The sequence below is a fragment of the Misgurnus anguillicaudatus genome, chromosome 13 (genome assembly GCF_027580225.2).
Source record: "Misgurnus anguillicaudatus chromosome 13, ASM2758022v2, whole genome shotgun sequence".
NCBI classification, from domain to species: domain Eukaryota; kingdom Metazoa; phylum Chordata; class Actinopteri; order Cypriniformes; family Cobitidae; genus Misgurnus; species Misgurnus anguillicaudatus.
The window spans coordinates 15,958,042-15,978,928 of record NC_073349.2 but is presented as its reverse complement, the minus strand read 5'-3'; the positions used below and the strand labels follow the sequence as shown (position 1 = coordinate 15,978,928).

Here is a 20,887-nt window from a genome sequence, read left to right as displayed (position 1 = left end):
TCGACCATTTAGAAATGACAAAACCTAAAAAAAATCCAAACAAATCAAAGACCTCAAAATGCTTTTGATGTACACTGTGGTTGAAACAGAAGTGAAATTAACCTCCACGGGAGGGGAAATTTCCTTCAGTATAGATCAGAGGCAACAGTAACTGAGTGCTGACATTCATCAAACTTAATGTCAGTACTTTTCGCGGGCGAACACACTTTTCCTGTCACACTTTTGATGTGTTCAGAACCATTATTCCACACATTCATCAAGTATCTGAGATTTATTAAAAAAATAACTAAATATACACTGTGGTGGTGAGTATAAAATAATACATAAACTTATTCATATTTATGGCCATATTCTATATAACTGAGAACTTCTGGCATGAAATATAAGCACCAGTGTTTATCCTGAAAAACCAGTCTATAGTAGTCGATACATAAAATTATGTTTACACTTTTGTTTAAAGTCTTAAACTCTAAACTGTTCATTTACCTTTAAATGGTACATTTCACAAGACTTTTTAAGATGTCAAACGAATCTTTGGTGTCCCCAGAGTACGTATGTGAAGTTCTAGCTCAAAATACCATATAGATAATTTACTAAAACATGTTAAAACTGCCACTTTATATGTGTGAGCATTAATGTGGGTGTGTGGGTGTGTGTGTTTTTTTGGGTGCGTCCTTTTAAATGCAAATGAGCTGATCTCTGTACTAAATGGCAGTGCCGTGGTTGGATAGAGACAGAGTGCAACGCGTCATAACCTGAAAACCACGCCCACCGGGGGAAAAACAATCCATCCATCTCCATTGACTCTGCATTGCGAGAGGCCGCCTCCCCGTCACCCCCGGCCCACAACAAAAACAGAACAATGCATAAAAGGTGCTGTGTGACAGGATGTACAGCCAACAAGCAAAAAAAACAGAAATAAGTTTTTATAAGCCGCCGACCCCAAAAAACGAGCTTTTAAAGACACAAAAGTGGAAACAGGCAACTTTTCATAGTACTACTATTAATAGAACTGCGCCCACTAGAGGGAAACGTAGTCGGTGATCCACTTTTATCTCCTTAAAGCAACACTATGTAGTTTTTTTTTACCTTTAAATAATGTCTCTAACATTATTTCAGTGATAGAACAACTTTTAACTGGACAAATTGTACTGTTGCTGTAACCTGAGCAGCCTCTTAGCTGCTACAAGCACGGTGGCGGTGGAGGGTAGAGCACACAGCCCCGCCCCTCCCCCTGCCTGCAGAAGAGTGTCTAATACCAGGCACTGTTGCGCTTTTCAACCACATGGGGGAGCTGTAAGTCATTTTTACATGGAAACTACATAGTGTTGCTTTAAAGGCTGGGTTTTACGGCTGGACAGCTTATAAAAACTTATTTCTGGGTTTTTTTGGCTTGTTAGCTGTACACCTTGTCACACAGCAGCTTTTGGGCATTATTCTGTTTTTAAGTTTTATCTGTAAATAAGTTTTTATAAGCTGTCAACAAAAACGAGCGTTTAAAGACACAAAAGTGGAAACAGGCAACTTTTCATAGTACTCCTACTAGTAGAACGGGGTCCACTTTTTTCTCCTTAAAGGCTGGGTTTTACGGCTCGACAGCTTATAAAAACGTATTTCTGTTTTTTTGGCTTGTTAGCTGTTTACATTGTCGCACAGCAGATTTTAGGCATTATTCTGTTTTTTGTTACAAGCCAGAAATGACAAGGAGGCGGCCCCCCGCAACACAAAGTCAATGGAGACAGTTGGATGGTTTTCCCCCCGGTGGGCGTGGTTTTCAAATTTGCATAACTGCGCTCTGTCTCTATAGTGCAGAGTAAGGGGCGGTATTATTAAGGGGCCAAATTTCAATGACCTAAATGTTCTTTGTCACACTTTCTAGTTTGATAGAAGCACTGGGGACCCAATTATAGCACTTCAATTCATGATATGTCCCCTTTAAACTATTCACATTTGTACAGTACTGTGATTACTTACTGTGGCACAAAGAACTTAAAATACAAATAATTCAAACAACTGATGAAAAATACCATAACAACAGCACTAAATAATTTAGATTTGCTCAATTATTATAATGACAGTAACCTGTTAATAATATAAAAGTCTGCAACACAGTGTCCACTGTTGCAAAATTCGAATGCAACTCTCACACATAAGAAGATACTGTCATGATGAGGGAGTGTTCACATTTTGGAGTTGCTCTAGCTTTTCTTGCAGTTCCTGGGCGCAGCCTGACAGGTTCATGTAGTGTAACGTTGAGTAGATGTTCTCCAGCTTTGCCTCGCCGCTTTGGCTCCACAGACGTAGCATCACGTATTGCTTTTCTAGATAGGAAGGGCCTGCCTCCAGTTCAATTCGTTCCATCTGATCATCTGTCATAGAGAGCAGTCGTAAAAACTCCTTCCAACGTTGCACGGGAATCTCTCTTATGATAGTGTAGAGCACCGGTGCTGGCCACAACTCTTTCTGTAGAATCTGAATCACTGGGGGAAAAACATACAGATCTGATCTTTAGATAAGAATATATGGTGTAACTACTATAGAATGGTGTGTAAAAGGTTACAAAACATTTCAACAACTACCCCACACTGTCAGGGCTAATGTCAATTCCCTCCCACTTACTTATTACACGAAAAAAGTGCTAATACAATCTGATAACTCGCTATGTCACTAATAAGAAAACATCACACTGGAAATATAAGTGACGACTCCCTAGGAGCATAGGAACAGTTCAAATGGTATTTCGTGAGAGCCTATACCAAAATCAAACTTATTTTTCGTATTCTGAAAATTGTCAGTGTCATTTGTTTCTTAAAGGCTGACCTTTAAACGTGAGGCTGTGAGCTTATTTCATCAGGGCGTAAACCAAAAGTGTGAAAATTATCAGAAGATAAAGCCCACTGTTTATCTGATTTAACAATTCTCAGAAGTCTTTTGCCTTTGATCACATAGAATTTTGGCTTAGCACACGATTTCACATCCGCTTACTGTACGTGACAAATGCATAAGACTCAGAGTTGACAAAAATGTAACTTCACTGAAAAAAATGATTCATTAAATTTACTCAGTTTTTAAGGTAAGTGGTTGCAATTAATTTATTTAAGCTACATTTAAAAAAAAAAAAAAATAGAAAAACAAAACAAAAAACTTTTGTTTAAATGTAGCTTAATAAATAGATCACTTAAAAAAATTGAGTAAATTGAATTAATCATTTTTTCAGTGTTTTATCACTGCAAAACAGTGTAAAACAGTGTTAAAACATCTGAAATGGTTAGCTTATTTTACATTTTGAGTCGCCTTTTGGAATCAAGGGGGTCATGATGCTCTGCCAATCTCCACTAATGATGTTGTGTGGACAGGTGGTCACTGGAGCACCAGAGCGAGGTTTGATGGTGGTTTCATTGCAAGCCAAGTTATTTCTCACCTTCAAGTACAAACAAGTGATTTTTAAACACTGCTTCAGAATGTATAGGTCTAACATAAAGTTTTATTAAGAAAAATATTACAAACCGTTGTTGAAGGAACGATGAACAAATCATTCGGTTGATCTGAAACAAAGAGGGCAAAAAAATTCACTGCATACCTGATTATGACCACAAATATGACCTCATACAAAATTCCCAGAATATATCAGTTTATGAAATCTCACAAAACCAGAGAATCACCCCAACAACAAACACTACTAAAGCACCGAGATTTTGATGAATCAATTCCCTATTACAAACAAAACACATGCTTTATTTCATTTAAATAAGCACGTGTGCTTGTACCTGGTTTAATCTGAATGTTTGGAGGTTGCAGCCAGTTTTTTGCTCGCAAGCAATGCCTTCTCTTTTTGTAGAACCATATGAGAAGAAGACACAGAAAACCTCCCAATATAATCACGATTATCAAAGACAACAACAAGAGTGACTCATAATGAGGTTTCAAATCTGTAGAAAAACACAATGTCAAAAAACTCAAGTAGATATCTTAATCATGCGAATAGTGTATTTAAATACAATTTCTGTTTAGAATCATTTATAATGTTATAATTGTGATACCTTGTTCGTCACAAAAGGATTTACATGCCTCAATGTTGCAGTCAGATCTGAAACATCAAGCCATTGAAAATTTATATAATGACGTTTTTGATCAGACAAACTGTTTTGGATTGATTGATTGATTATTTTTACTGAAATATTTCAAATTTATCGTACTCGAAGTCATCGGTGAAGAAACATCTGCACAGTTTTACTAAATGAAATAACAACTCGTGTTTTTACCATCTAGAATTTTATAAAACAGCAAATGCTGTGCTTATGGGCGGTTCAGATTTTGTGTCTTTGCAAGCACAAAAACGTTATTTTGAATGTAGTCACGCCACAAGCTCGCTCAAATAGAGAGCGCCACAGTCGTCACACACACGCCGTGTGCGCGGCAGCAAGTTAAAAATATGTCAACTTTTCAGAATGCCACGTTGAAAATGCTTTAAAAAGAAAGAGAAAAGCGGCACGGTCCCATTTACCACTTGGTTTTAGACTTGAAATGTGAACCATCTTTACACTGTAAAAAGACATTTGCTGGTTCAACTTAAAAAAGTAAGTTACTTGGTTGCCTTGAAATTCATTTAAATTTAAAATATTAGTTGACTCAAAAAAAGTTGTATAAACAAATATTTTTAAGTTGAATGAACTCAAAATTTTAAGGCAACCAAAATTTTGACAGGGTAGTTGTGCTGGAAACTGACACAGCATTTAATCTATAGCTAATACCTTGTGTTAATGTTATGTTTAACAGAAATGCAGGAAATTCTGATGCTTATGCACAGGAAAACCACAACCCGATGACCTACATGCTAAACGGCTTGACTAATCAAACCAAATCTTTCAAATTGCATTATTTACCAATAAACACATTTTATGTTTATCTCATGTATATATCAGTAGTGTTCAGAAATGTTTGAATTGTGGAAGCACATACTTTGAACATTTTCGACATTTTCGGAAATCCAGAAATTCGCCTTCCGCACAAATTGGCCTTGTGGTTGTAAATCTGTTTTGTGGGTTGCATTTCTTTTCGCAGTTTGTACCTGACAGATGAAAGAAAAAAGATGCAGTCACAACTTCATCACCAAAAACAGTTCTGCTCAGCAAATTAACCCTTGTGCATTTTTCAAATTGTATGGCCAAAAAAGGCCACTAAATTAAACGGCTGTAAAAATGTATCAGATTAATATTTTTTTCATAAATCTGTTAATCAACCTCAGTATTGATCAAAGCCACCAAATGTCCACAAAAACTCCATGATTGTAACTCTTCAATTGCCAAGTTCATTATAACCGATGTCAAACATTGGCTTTAATGCATTTTTAGTTTTTGTGCAAAGCCAATGTTTTTACTAATCTTTTACATGCTCAAGACACGTGAAAAAGATAAAACAAAAAACAATCCACAGTCACTTTTTTATATTGAAAATCTGTCATTGTGTGTGTTTGTGTTTTCCCAAATCAGTGACATCACTTATAAACTTGGCAAGTAAAGAGTTAAACTCATGGAATTTTGTAAACATTTGGTAGTTTTGATCAGTACTGAGGTTGATTAACTTATGCAATAAATAAATAAATAAAAATTTAATCTGAAACATTTTACAGCAGTTTAATTGAGTGGATGTCCACTAACTATATCCACTAACAACATGAAAGGTAGTAAATTTGCCCACGCTATATTGTTAAGTTTTTGAAGAATTTCAAAGCGTTTTCTAAAAATCATTCCATTTGCTGAAACCTAGAAAAAGTTGTGGCCAAATTAAGACTAAAAAAATAGCGCACACTATTTGTTTATTTATTTATTCCTAATGCCATTCCAGCATGTATATTCAAGAACTAGTTAATCTATACATGAGTTAATCCACACAAGTTGATCTGTACACACATTTGGCAAAGGGCAATTTTGAGATCTCCAATTAAACTCGGATGAAACCGGAATACCCGAAATAAACCCATGCTAACACATGTGAGAACATGCTAACTCCACACAGAAAGGACTCCTCCTGACCCATCCAGGGCTTGAACCAGGGACCCTTCAACAGTGCTACCCACTGATACATAAATGTTTAAAAATACTTACATTCTGCGCAGTTACTGCAGATATTACAGGGTTTGCAAAATGTATCAGATCTGTAAAACTCAGGTTTACATCTGCACTCTCTGTTCTGTGTTGTTGTGCAAGGTTTGACCTCAACTTCATCACCTGTAAAATCAGCACACCCATTGAAACATTTAAAATCAAAAATTTCTCAGGCATTGACTGGGTGTTACAGTATATGTTTAACCTACCGGCAGTATCACAGGTATCGCAAGGCAGGCAAGAATCACGGGCATTACTATAGGCCAGAAAAGTACCATCCTCACACGGCAAACAGTTAGATCCTTTTGTGTAAAATCCTGTAAAAAATGTTTTTTAACCAGCAGTTTTTTACAATATTGCAATAAAACATTACAATGTATGTCAATTATGTCTTAACAGATGTATAATGTGTGCCAGTGAGGTGGAGATCCATCTTCTATGTGTGTTTTGCTGTAACTTCATTACATTATTATATTTGTGCTCTTGAAAACTGACCTGGTGAACATGTTTTACTTTGGCATTGGGAGACAAATAAAATAAATATCTGCAATACAAACATAACAGGCTTAGTGGCAATCAAATTAAACAATAAAAACATGACCTCAAAACATGCAGTTTTAGAGGCACTGTTTTCATAATTGAGACAAAATGCCCTTAGACCTGTGGCTTTCATTTCATTGTGTTTATAACACACGACAATGAAATATATTTTTCATACAAATATTTAAAGAGATAGTTCACCCAAAAATGACAATTCAAAGTTGTTACAGACCTGAATATATTTCTTTGCTCTCATAAAAACAAATACTATGGAAGTGATGCTCAGAAACGGTTTGGTTACAAACATTTTCAAAATATCTTTCTTTTTGTTAAGCAGAACAAAGAAATTTGTTTTTAGTCTATAACCGCTTAAGGGTGAGTAAATAATGACAGAAATTTAATTTTTGGGTGAACTATCCCTTGACCAAACTACATTACAAACTGATTATATTTCTTTATAAATGTAAGCTTTTCTAACACGTTTTTAAGTGATGACTTAAGTTAATTTTGACTTTAATATAAAAAAATTAAAAGTGTCTGCTGTCAAAAATAACATTTTAATCTAAAGTGTGATACTTCCACATTTGTTTTGTTTGTCTAAAGTATAATTCACACAATGATCGGAGGAACATCAACAAACACCATAATTGTCAGTATTGGTGTTTGTTGGATTATGTGAATCAGTTTTTAGAAGCTCTTCAAACTGATATGTGAAATCACCTACCAATTCTAACCAGACATAAAACTATTTTACTGAAATTACAAGATGCAGGTAAACAAAGACAAGGAAAAAAACTTGCAAAAATCAAGCATTAAGTCTTCAAACAATCAGTACAAGCAAATAAGGCATATAGCACACAATTAACTGTGTCATTTGTAAATGATAATTTATACAAATAGTTCATTTATACAAACAGTTGTACAGATAAGTGTAGATTTTATTCATATTTAAAAAACTAAATTCTTAAAAATGTTTTGAGCCCAGATCTGAGTTCCAATAATGTCTTGCTTTATAATTGATCTATGCCGTTTTGAATTTAAGCCTGCGTTTAATCTGATAGAAATCTTTGTGTTAATCTATAAAATACCCCGATCGATGGATACAATCCAATAACATTACCAAAAATGTGTCCTTTTTAAAATGTTTAATAGTGGAGTGTGTTTGATGTGAACACATTAATTAAATTTCAATTCACACAAACTTAATAATATAACAAAAACATTCATTGTATCTATGTCGTATATTAGGTTACTATAATATATGCTTTATTGTTCAAAGAACCAGACGATCACGTATTATGACATAGGGCATAAGAATAAATCTAATGTGTTAAGGCAACTTTGCCTTATATTTTAAATGTGTGTTGTTCAGTTATGGTCTTTCTATGTATTATTTATATATATAATAGTTTACTGATACCATAACTAACACTTTAGACTATAAACAACACAGTTATACTGTGACCATTAAGTGAACCACAACATGAACAAAATAATTAATTATTACAATGATTTAATTAATATATAAACATTAGGAAAAATCAGAAAAACTGAAATTATTACAGCACAATATCAGCAGTAGTAACATTAACAAAGCTGTTAAAAAAAGTAGGGTACTCACCAAATGAAAACACAAGGTGGACACAGTCATGGTCAAATAGTGCTTCAGTTTCAGCTTAAGAATGATTAATATTGATAAAATAAGAGCATTTAAAATTATAGACTGATCAAAGAAATGAAATATATCAACTACATGCTACATGTCAACATTTGTAAGACTCATCTTACTCTCACACAGCATCTGTTTAGACAGGAAGCTAAGTAACCAAACTAGAAAGCTTTAAGTGAAAGATTAAAGGAAATGTGAGAAACAGGAAAACACGTCACACCAAGCTCAACATGGCTGCGTACAGATTTCATGTATACAGTCTGTCATATAGTTAATAAAATACATTTTGTATATGTTACGGTTTGATTTAGCTGTATTCCCTTTGACTGTGATACCTTTGAATACATACAGTACAGTAACAGTATGACAACATAGTGACTAAAAACTAAAAAAACACCACACATATTGAAACAGTGACATCCAGTGGAGAACAAAAAAAAACTTTTTTACTTATTTAATACAGTTGCTCTCAACATCCTTGACTTCAAGAAACTCTATTGTCTGCAATATTTGAAGACCCTCACAAACTTTTTTTGTTATAAAATATTCTAGAGTCTAACTAGAAAGATATTTATAAAAAAATGACCAAACAAAATCTAGATTTTCCTTCTAGTTTTTTTTTTAGCTTACAGTGTTTTGTTTTGTGTTATTTTTAACCAATTTAAATAATCTTGATCCCCTTAGTGGACCCTGGAATCCTGATTAAGGAACACAGATATATTGTTTTGACCGAACATTGCCAAAATCTCCACTGGAATTATACATTTCTGCTGTAGCAAAGCAAAAATAATGGATTCATATTGGCCACAAGACCATACCGAGTTGCTTGTCAGCTATAACTCTCAGTGGTGTGGCTTTAGTTATGCTAGATATATTTACTGTATAGATATTATTAATTCTAAACTCATCCAGAGCAACCCTAACATTTAAGTTACAGGAATGATTTTATAAAGCAATGGCACAATAATGGCATAAGACTCCAATATGAAATGTACAGTTCATAAATCAGTAACACTGTAACAACGGTTTCAATAAACATTAGACATGTGCCTACCATAGTTACCACAGTCATTTTTAGTATAAGCCCTTGCCATTTTTACCACTGTAAGAAATTAATTTTAATGAAAGATAACAAAATCTTGCACTACACTCATTTACTACATTTCACAAGACTTTTTTAAGATGTAAAATAAATCTTTGGTGTCCCCAGAGTATGTATTTGAAGTTCTAGCTATAAATACCATATAGATTATTTATTATAGCATGTTAAAAATGCCACTTTGTAGGTGTGATGTGCCACCCAATGTGCCATTTGATGCAAATGAGCTGATCTCTGCACTAAATGGCAGTGCCGTGGTTGGATAGTGCAGATTAAGGGGCAGTATTACCCCTTCTGACATCACAAGGGGAGCCAAATTCCAATGAACAATTTTTTCACATGCTAGAAGAGAAGGGTTTTCCAAAACTAAGTTACTGGGTTGATCTTTTCACATTTTCTAAGTTGATACAAGCACCGATGACCCAATTATAGCACTTAAACATGGAAAAAGTCAGAATTTCATGATATGTCCCCTTAAAAAGCATTTTATACATGTGTATGTAGGTTTTGGGGTTAGGGGTGGGTTTAGGGACAGGGTCAAAAGTGTAGTTACATTCTGATTCTTTTAATGGAAATAGTGTAACAACGTGCATGTACACAATGGCTACATTATACGCAGTAAAATACACCTTAATTCTTTGCAATGACATTTAAAATGTCTTTGTAACATATTATTATTACAAAAGAAAGTTTAAAGACTGCTTGAAGAAAAGCCACAAATTCTGCATGTGAATTTCTGTGATTGTAATGCAATGTAAAACTTTAAAAAGTTTATGCATTTTTATGCAAAAATGCAGATAACCGACCAGTCAAGACAACCTAAAAGCAATGCATCTCGTATCTGCCTAACACAAAAGAGCTACAAAACTGCACGCCTCAGATCTCTTTGCCAAAATAGCGAGATTTTGGTGTACAGTACCCAGAAGTGAACAGTCTGACCCGGAAGCTGTGCCGTGTGGAGGCGCATAGAGAACATCAGATTCATTTCTGCTCTATTAAAGCATCTCCTGCAAAGAAAAACACACTGCAATCGTTACTGAAGGTTTGTGACTTTATGACATCTTTTTCATTTTGCCCGCACTCAGTCATCGCGTACATTTCTGCACCGTACAACAGATAACGTTAACTGTCTAAGGGGCGGCGATTTATCGCCTTTGATCTACCACAGGTTGCAGAAAGCGAAAATAACCTTTATGAGTACTGTTTTTGTACTGTACGTGCATCTCATAAGAGTTTACGTGTATATCTGTCATAGCGCTGTTATAACGCAGTCTGTATGGTTAGGTGTTGTAAAATGAAACAGTCGCGCACAGCACCAAATGTGTGACATTTTGCACGGCATGACTGAAGGAAGTGTCGTGTTTTTTTAAGGGGGGCCGGGCAATTCAAAGGCGCTATTCTTCATAAACAAACACGTACACACACAACCACAAACATGTCGTTTATCGATCGTTTACTATCTGATATGAAAGCGGAACGAGTGTGAATTTTGGGGGTCTGCAGAATATGGCGCCCTTCCTTATGAAAATATAACAGGCTGCCATTTTTGTTTTTTTCTTTTGTCTGAAATGTTTTTTTGTAAAACTGCAGGAATCGTTATTGGTGTCCCTCTGAGCAGCTACAAGACAGGGAAATGATATATAGTTTCGTTGTCACTGCTGTTTTCAGTATTTTACTTTAGTATTAACTAAAACAACAGAGATGTTAAAGTTTTTATAAATGCTATCATTTTGTCACTTTATTTGGTGCTCTGCTTAATTCCCAATAACATCGTATAAATTGCAATAACACAATAACTACTAAATATAGATATATAACCCAACTTTGAGTCTGACTTACAATTTTGAATTTATATCACCTGTCGATCGTTTATTAACCGTCTAATGTTTACCATGGTAAGAAAACGTTAACCAGATTATGCAGTGCAAAATTCTTACATTTGTAGCCAACCACCACACATCACTTCCAAAGAAACTGACAAAAATGACAAAGAAAGCATTTAACATTATTTAAAGAAAATCCCAAATAACTTTTTATTGGTTTACTTTCACTTTTGCTGGACCTGCACTGTAATTCACTGTCATGGCAACATCTAAGTGATGATGTCAAAAATGTTTATTGAAGCAGCATGAACCTGGCAACCCAATTAAATACATTTAAAAATGTTTATATTTGTGATTTTTTTAGTTTTATATTTGTATTACATGAATATGTATGGATATTGTATATTGTACTACCCATTTACAAGATGCAAAACTAAAATAATAATGTTTTTGCATAATTAACATTTTTAGTTAACATTAAAATTTCTTTAATTCAAAACCTAAACCTCTGTATAGCAAACATTCAGGTCCAGGCATTAAAAGTTTGAAGTAGATTCATTTACAAATTTTAAAGTATACTGTAGATATAAAGTTGCTAGATACTACATGTTGTGCTACTTCACCCTTCCCACATGAAGAAATACTTAACCTACTGAAATAAACAGCTAAAACCAGCATAAGCTGGTGAGCTGGTTTTAGATGGTCTCCAAACCTGGTTTTAGCTGGTGTATCAAGCTGGTCTAGTTGTGTTTTGGTCACTTTTTAAGCTGGATTTAGCTGGTCTGGCTGGAAGACAAACTATACCGCCACCTTTGCAAGGCTGGGAGGACCAGCTTAAACCAACTACCATAAGCTAGTTTTAGCTGTTTTTTCAGTAGGGTTATTATTATTTACTATTGTAAACTGTATTAAATTGTAAGATACTGTAGTATATTATAGTAATTTTAATGAAAACTATAGTATTCTGTATTTACTATAGCAAATTGATAAATTGATAAACTTGATAAACTGATAAATTGGTAGTAAATAAAACTTGTATTTACTGTAGTAAATGTATTAAATTATACTACTGAAGTATATTATAATAGCCTAATCACTACACTTTGTTAGTTTATATTATAGTATCTTTTTGTCAAATTGAATGGAAAAACTTCATGCATCATGATATGGTAGTATTAACTGTAGTGAATTGATAAACTATAGTAAATAAATATCATGGCATACTTTAGTATTTACAATAGTAAACTGTAGTATATTATGGTAATTGCCACACTTTGTTATTGTATATTATAGTATTCTGTATTTACAGTATTATAGTGAATTTATAAATTAGTAACTACGGCAGTTTACTTTAATATTTACAATGTTAAGGATTAAAAATGCTATTGGATCTTGGAAGCTTACTACAGTTGACTATAGTACTAGTTTATTCTTGTGTGTTTTTATTAGAAGGATGGCGGAGCCTCGATTTAATAATCCATATTTCTGGCCACCTCCTCCCTCCATGCCTGGTCAAGTGAGTATTCTGTTTAAAAAAGTTTTTTGCAATATTTTTTTAGTGGGGAAAATTGTAATGGTTGCCTAAAAACACAAATACTATAAGTCGCTTTCTTGCGAAATGGAAAATTTTGTGTTGTAAATTTATATTACTGATTGCATAATAAAACATTGAATTTTGTACTCTGAGATTTAGGGTTCCCATTGGTTCTTGAAATCCTTGAAAGTTTGTGAATCTGGGGGGAAAATCAAGACCTTTGGAAGTTTTTGAAAATATACATACATAGATAGATACCGGTCATAAAAAGTGCTTGAATCTATTTTATGCAAGAAGTTTTCTGGGAAAAAATCCATATTATTCCCTGTGTAGTTTAGGATAATATCATAAAAATATTATATCATATATATTAATATCATAAAAAATAGTTTAGCACGCGTTAAATGCTTATATCTTCTGTATGTAAATGTTGATTCATACCAAAATGCTTTTTTGCATAGTTGTGTTTGACACATGAAAACGTCTCGGATTACATATGTAACATAGGTACATATGTAGTGTCACCGCAGTGACTCAGCGTGAGTTCCCTCGAAAGGAAACTGTAAAGGGGACACGATGTAACCTTGCTCTCACTTGAAATGTGTCCCCACATTTAGTCCTTGAATTTGAAGGTATTGGACTTGGAAAGTTCTTGAAAGGTCCTTGAATTTAAAGTTAACTAAAGTGTGGGAACCCTGGATTTCTTAAATCTTTTAGATGCTTGTCCTCACAAAAGCATAACAGAAAGCTTGTTCGTAGTCACGTTTGCAGGTTTGCTCAAACCAATGTGGTCTACCAAAGTGAACAATCGAAAGTTTCAAAATTTCCCCCAATCTTCTGCTTGGTTTACTGTCTCATACTGTATATGTCAACGATGGTCTTGACCCCATTAAGACATACAAATGACTTTTACAGCTGGATAACCTGGTTCTTATCGACAAGATCAAAGAGCAACTGATGGCAGAAAAAATAAGGCCTCCGCATTTGCCACCCACCACTGTCCCCTCACAGCAGACACTGCTGGTATCCACATCATCTTCAGATGGTGGGCAACATGTGATGTCAATCCCCAAACTCCAGCAGGTGTCTGCTCTTCAGGCCCACAACTCCTCTCAACCTGATATCGCCCTGCACGCTCGCCCAGCATCCAGCGCCATTTCAGGTACTCATATAGTGTACAAATATGACCCTGTCTGTGAAATCCAGACTAAAGTTTTAATCTAATGATGAGAGTAAAAGCATAAAAGTTTGATTTTAATTTCTGACGTGACCTTACTTAGTCAATAAAGATATCAAGGTTTTATTTTCTTTATATAGGATAATTTTATGTTGAAAAAAAAATTACTTTAGCTGGGTTTTCACATATTACTGACTGTTTTACGACATACATGTAGAGTTGAACATTGACGACAAGTCGACAGTAAAGGCAAAGGGATTATGGGAAGACTGGCATATGCGGCAAGCAGTGGTGGATCAAGTCACCCGCGTAAACCATCGCTCAGGTAAAAGGCAAACATATACAAACCCAAATGTGTGCAGAATAGACAACCTATATTAAACTTCTCAAATTTACTGTAACAGGCCTCACGTTGTCGTCCCGTACTGAGAGCCACAACACTTCTGAAGCCATAACCCCCACCACCCCGACATCCAGCAGTCAAAACCGTTTGGGAGGAGCACCGTCCTTAAACACCATTTCAGGCCTGGCCAGTGGTCCCGGCATCGAGCACGTCAAAAGCGGAGGTCTGATTGGGATGCTGGGACCTCAGGTGAAAGCGCCACGAGGTCGCAAGAAGATTAAAGCGGAGAACACAGGTCCCCTACTTGTGTTGCCCTACCCACTTCTGGCTTCAGGCCCTGACCAAGCAGTTACAATCGCTAAAGAGGGAAAAACATACAGGTTTGAACCCATAACACTTAATATAAATCAAAATAAAACTATTGTTGTTATTCTTTGTGCACCGAGTGAGTGTTTCCATGTTTACGTGTCATACAGGTGTAAAGTGTGTCCGCTCACTTTCTTCAACAAGTCAGAGATGCAGATTCATTCCAAGTCCCACACGGAGGCCAAACCTCACAAGTGCCCTCACTGTTCCAAATCCTTCGCCAACGCCTCGTACCTCGCACAGCACTTACGCATTCACTTAGGCATTAAGCCTTACCACTGCTCCTATTGTGAGAACTCCTTCCGTCAGTTATCACACCTTCAACAGCACACCAGGTAAACACAGTACACACTTGATTTTTACAGAACTATTTTAGATTTGTACTAATTCTATCTATTTTTTAAGGATTCATACCGGTGACAGACCTTATAAATGTGCCCAACCTGGATGTGAAAAGGCATTCACACAACTTTCAAACCTGCAGGTGAGAAATATTGACTGTATTTAATATAAGTAGGTATGTTGCTAACTCCACTGTCGCGGCTTACTTTTTGGTTCCGCTCAACCAAACTAAGGATTTCCTCAGGCGGCGCGCTGCGTTGTTGAAAATAATGCTTCTGTTGGTTTGTTAATGGCGAAATTTCTGAGTTTGGTATTTTACACTTAAAGCCCCTGTTTTCAGATTGTTTGTGATGAGATAGAGCGGTTTTGACTGAAATTTCGACGTGTGCGGCTGCCCCGAGAATTTTTGGGTGTTTGTTGTTTCGCCTCCCACCTCTACAATGGCTGTATAGGTGCACTGGAACAATCCTTACTAAAATGCATTAAACTTTTGTTTACAAAGACGTTAAACTCACCGAGTGGTCAGGGGTGTTCACTGATATGCTCACACAAAAATCGCTGCAAAAGATGCTCTCCAACAGGTGTTTTAGCATTCGTTGTAAACTTGTGGACCTATTTTTCCAAACGCCTCACACCCGTACATTCTTCCGCTGAGAGCTTGAATAATAGACACTCTAGCCCAGTTGGTGGCGCTAATCCGCCTTTGCCAATTGCAAGAATACAAACTGGAGTAATACCGTACCTCACAGAACATCTAATACAATTCAATGGAGTTGGACAAAACTACGATAATACCTGTTGGAATGAGTCTTTTGCAGCGATTTTTGTGTGAGCATATCAATGAACACCCCTGACCACTCGGTGAGTTTCACGTCTTTGTAAATGAAAGTTTAATGCATTTTAGGAAGGATTGTTCGTGTGCACCTATAAACCCATTATAGAGGTGGGAGGTGATACAAGAAACACCCGAAAATTCTCGGGCCAGCATCATACGTCCAAATTTCAGTCAAAAAGTTCTATTTCATCATAAACTTTCTGAAAACAGGGCTTTAAGTGTAAAATACCGAACTTGTCCTTTAATAAATTTGAACGACGACCACGGGAGAATTACCACTCCCATAATCTACTTGAATGGACAAAGAATGTGAAACAGCCGTTTAGCCATTTAGTACATGTCTGTATATATTAGAAGGTGTGCGAAATGTGGTGTAAATGTAAAACAATAAAATAATTATGAATTGAATATTTTTGTTTTTAATCTAAAACTTGTAAAGGAGTTTAGATACGAAACCATTTGGTTAAAAATATTCTGAATAAAGAGTGTTATTTGGTGTAATTACTGGTTTGTTTTTTATATCTGACTTTTCAGAAGTAGAATATGTAGAGGATATGGCAAACAGCTTATCCTGAAATATGCAGGTCAATATCTCAAAAATTTAAAATAGTTATAGCAAAAAAAACTTTATAATTTTCATGATTCGGTCACACATTTTCTTGAATTTTAATGGAAAACATAAAGTGATGACTTTCGAGTTTCAAATGGCCAGTATTTTGTTATTCTTGAACCCATAAACATGATCTTGGTCTCATTTAAAATATTTTTTCAATCTATTTCTATATGATCAACTAATTTTAGCATTTAACCATTTTGAAAATTTTAGCAACATAACTAATATAAGCCTCTTTCACACAGTAATTACCGGAATTAATTTACCAGTAAATACAAAAGTGTGCTGTTCACACAAGCAGAGACGTTCCGTCTTTTTACCAGTAAGACATTACTCACACATCAGTATCAAAATACCGATAACGTTAAAAGCGGAAGTTACCTGTGGCGCACAGCCGGCGAGCTCAGTGTTGTTTTGTAAACAATGGCGGATTATGACTTCATATCCACGGTCCGTATTTTGTTGTTTTCACATCTGTGGCAAACGCTGACGGTCGCAAAGTTGCTCGTGGCCAAACGACATTAGACTTCACAGAGGGTTTGCTAAGGACGTCGGCAATTCGACAAATAGATGGTAAGATGCTTTAAAATGCTTTGGTGAAGAAATGTGGACGCTAACTTCAGGTGTGCGCGACTTTTAAGCAGCGCGTGCGTGGAAACGTCCATAAACATTGCGGAGGGTAAACGCGTCATCTGTATTAAAACGTTATGATTGGCCCGAAGCTGTCAGCGCGCTCTGACGTAGTCCGTTATAAATGCCGCTGGTAATCTCTATTTTTCGTTCTCTCTTTCAAGAACATGTTTTAATTTACACTAAATTATTATCTTTATCTAGTAACAAAAAGGCGACTAAAACTAAATGTATGCACACTTTTTGGTGTTTTTATATAATTTTGTATCGATTGGCTTTCCTTGAACACCTGGATTTTTTTCCCTGGCTTACTGTTCTGTTATTTTCTTCACTGTTGCGTTATTATCTTCACCTATGTTTTATAAACATGTTTATAATAATAATAATTAAAAAATCTCTATTTTTTGTTCACACTACTGGTAATCTTACAACCTCTCTTACTGGTAAATTGGCAGCACTGATGATGACCTGTTAACTGCAATTTAATAGTAAATTACCACTAAAGACTGTATGTGTTACAGGGACTTTGTCTCATTTAGACCTCGTTGTATCGAAGCCAGTCTGTTTAAGCTTTCCTCCTCGTTCTTATCTCTGTTTAGTCTCACCAGAGGCAACATAACAAAGACAAGCCATACAAATGCCCGAACTGCTACCGGGCCTACACAGACTCCGCCTCCTTACAGATCCATCTGTCAGCACACGCTGTGAAAAACGCTAAAGCTTACTGCTGCAGCATGTGCGGCCGCGCCTACACCTCAGTGAGTAACCACCACACATCTCTGCTTTTATCACGTTAGAGACATATATTACAATAACACTGTCTGATGTCTTTAGGAGACGTACCTTATGAAGCACATGTCTAAACACACGGTGGTAGAGCATCTTGTCAGTCATCATTCCCCACAGAGAACAGAATCTCCCAACATCCCCATCCGCATCTCACTCATCTGAGCTTCCCTGCACTTCCTCGCTCGTTTTTCTTCCGTAAAATAAAGTATTCCGTTCAACGCGCCGGTCTTCCGTCGAGAGGAAGAACTTCAATGGAAGATGTTAAGTCTTCTTTGTCCCTCTACCTAAGCCTATTGGTCATAGCAGCTGCTGTCTGGATCGAATTGTTTGGAGGAATTAATTGAATTTTACAGAAACTTCCCAATTTTGATCGATTTGTTTTTTTAAGGTGTGTAAGGGAGACTTCCAAAGATACTCTTGAAGCACTTTTTAAGCTTGTGGTTTGGGCTCAAAGCGGAATTGGGAGCGTTTTTTTGAAATGGGAGCAACTTTCTCGCTTTGGGCAGCTATGAGAGATTTAGAAAGCAAGACAGGCGTTTGTCTCTACTTCACCGTCACTAGGTCATTCTCTTTAACTAGATATTGTGTTGTATTTTACTGTGGACGTGCTTCCACTGTAAGCGTCTTTTGTCCTATTATAAAGGATATTAGGTCACGATTTAATAATAATAAAAAGTATGCTGTAATATGGGATCGGATAAATGTGACCCTGTCTGTGATATCCAGACTTAAGTCTTATGATCTAATTATAAGCATCAAAGTTTAAATTCAATCTTTGATATGACCTTTGTCAATATTAAAGATGTCAAGGTTATATAATCACATTATGTAAAATGATTTAATCTCAAAAAATGACTTTAGGTGGGTTTTCACATGCAGGGTCACAAATAATAGTGGTAAGGTCGATTTTAAGGCCGAATCTGAGGCTAGGATTTTCGGAGTGTAATCATTGCCCCTTTATTTTTATATTGGTAAAAGAATCCAATTCGAGGATTTTCTGAGAATGTTTCGCTTGGATAAAAGAGTGTCAGAGTGAGGGCACTCTCTAAAATAATCATATTTTTTAGCATCATAGATGTTGTTTGTTTCATTTTTATGTGTTGAGGTTTTTTGTGCAATGCCATGGGACTTTTTTGGATTGCTTGTCCTTATCCAATCATAGCATTTTGAAGGAAAAGTGTCCTTTTTTAATTGAATGGCATAACTGCATCATGAACGGCATCGCCATTAAATGGGGGTTTGTCATGATGTAACAGTGGAAGTGTGACATTAAATGAACCACACAAGTAACGTGACCTCTTAACATTAAGTGCAGATTACCTCTATTCCTTCACTAACCTGAGAAATGCAGAAGCACCTTGAGACATGATCATACATTTTTTACATTATGGCCCAATCTAGTACATCATAATCTAGTAATAGCACCTCATCTGTGACAGAAATGTCTTTATTTGTTTAATCTGAAATCATTGAATTAAACATCAATAATGGTGTATTTAAAGAATAAAGTTTAAAGTTTCTTGGAAATTCACAATCAAAATATTGAATGTAGTTAAGTTCAGAGCATTTTCTGTTTGATCAGCTAATCCAAAACTAATGTTTAACAGATGTTGATGTCTTAGTTGCTCTGACATGCAAAAACAGCAGCACATGTATTGATGATTACTTTTATAAAAAAGTAGTAGTAAAGTAGTTCAAAATGTTTTTACTGAATTAAAGCACCATTCCATTAAATATTCTTGCCAAATTTGATCATACGCTGGAAAAAATATTTTTTGCATTTACATTTTAATCAGCTTGAATTTACAATTAATTTAAACTTTATTGACTAGTAAGGAGTTTCAATAAATTATAAAATTTAAGTTGAATTCAACTTTATTTTTATAATTTATAGCAAGCTGTAACTTAAAAATGTAAGTGCAAAAATGTTTTTACAGTGTACATAATCATACTGTACTTACAGTTCTTATGTAACACCAACACTGCAGCTGTAAAACATTAATTTACTTTTATTTTCATGTATACCAGTCATTTGTTAAGCTTATTGTGGTTTATTCATTCATTTTTTAGAAAACTGCCTACCTTTTTGTGCATATCCATTTGTCTGTTTGCAAAGGACCAAGTTGTTGCTTTCAAATGCTCTCAAAATCCTCCAGATACATAGGTTTATTATATATATATATTTGTGATTTATTACAGCGTGTTTACCTAGTAAAACAGAATTTTTTACATAAGCATTCAGAAACGTGACCAATATCACGTTTTCAAGTGGCAGCAGTGTAATGAGGATCTCCTTTTTGGTGCTTTCATAAGGAGGACTGGTAAACTTCAGCTCATTGCCAGAAATAGATTATTACATTACAGAATAATCCTGGCTTGATAAGCCTTAAATGTTTCCCAAAACAGTAAAATGTGTACATTTGCTATAAAATATACCCTGTATTCATTATTAGTGCAAAGCGCAAGGTTTAAATACTGTATATTGTTCATTTTTGTACCGGTTTAGTATTTCAACTTATTAATATTTGTTTTTCTGTAAGTACTGATCATTTTTACATGTACACATTTATTTGGTTTCTTTTCTTTGCTCCATGTCAGTGTTTTTCAGTATTCGGTTTTCCTAATCTTTTTTTCCGCATGGAACACAGTAATCATTAATTATTATTAACTGTTAACATGTGTTATATGACATTGTTATATATGTCCTGAAATAATTCATTTTCCTTTTTTGTCTTGCATTGTGGTTCCATATAAAGATTTTTTGTTATATATGCACAGACAAGACTGATAGACGAACTAAGAAAATATCAATGTCAAGAACACTTTGTATCTCTATCTTGTTTATTAAATTCAGACTGTTATACTGCAGACTGTGTCATTTTTTAAATAATATTGTGTGTTTAGATGATGCATTAGTAATAAATAATCAGTAAACATGCAAAAATCTGATTTATACACATTACACTTCTTTTTGAATGCGACAGGGTTGTCTTTGAAGCATAACAGAATTTGAATGTATGAAA

General features: G+C 35.2%; 2 protein-coding genes across 2 annotated transcripts; one reads left to right on the top strand and one right to left on the bottom strand.

The window, feature by feature from the left end:
* Positions 1-189: 189 nt before the first annotated feature.
* LOC129430928 (tumor necrosis factor receptor superfamily member 25) lies at positions 190-9,434 on the bottom strand. Its single transcript, XM_055188564.2, has 10 exons — positions 8,266-9,434; positions 6,600-6,648; positions 6,314-6,421; positions 6,105-6,227; positions 4,960-5,068; positions 4,041-4,087; positions 3,768-3,929; positions 3,508-3,545; positions 3,283-3,421; positions 190-2,480 (listed from the first exon to the last, which is right to left on the bottom strand). The coding sequence occupies exons 1-10, from the start codon at positions 8,293-8,295 to the stop codon at positions 2,164-2,166; spliced, it is 1,122 nt and encodes a 373-aa protein (XP_055044539.2). The 5' UTR covers positions 8,296-9,434; the 3' UTR covers positions 190-2,163.
* Positions 9,435-10,215: 781 nt separating this feature from the next.
* On the top strand, positions 10,216-20,732 carry znf362b (zinc finger protein 362b). The gene is made up of 9 exons (XM_055188143.2): positions 10,216-10,454; positions 12,685-12,751; positions 13,685-13,931; positions 14,164-14,271; positions 14,351-14,669; positions 14,766-14,990; positions 15,061-15,139; positions 17,675-17,833; positions 17,910-20,732. The coding sequence occupies exons 2-9, from the start codon at positions 12,689-12,691 to the stop codon at positions 18,024-18,026; spliced, it is 1,317 nt and encodes a 438-aa protein (XP_055044118.1). The 5' UTR covers positions 10,216-10,454; positions 12,685-12,688; the 3' UTR covers positions 18,027-20,732.
* Positions 20,733-20,887: the final 155 nt, after the last annotated feature.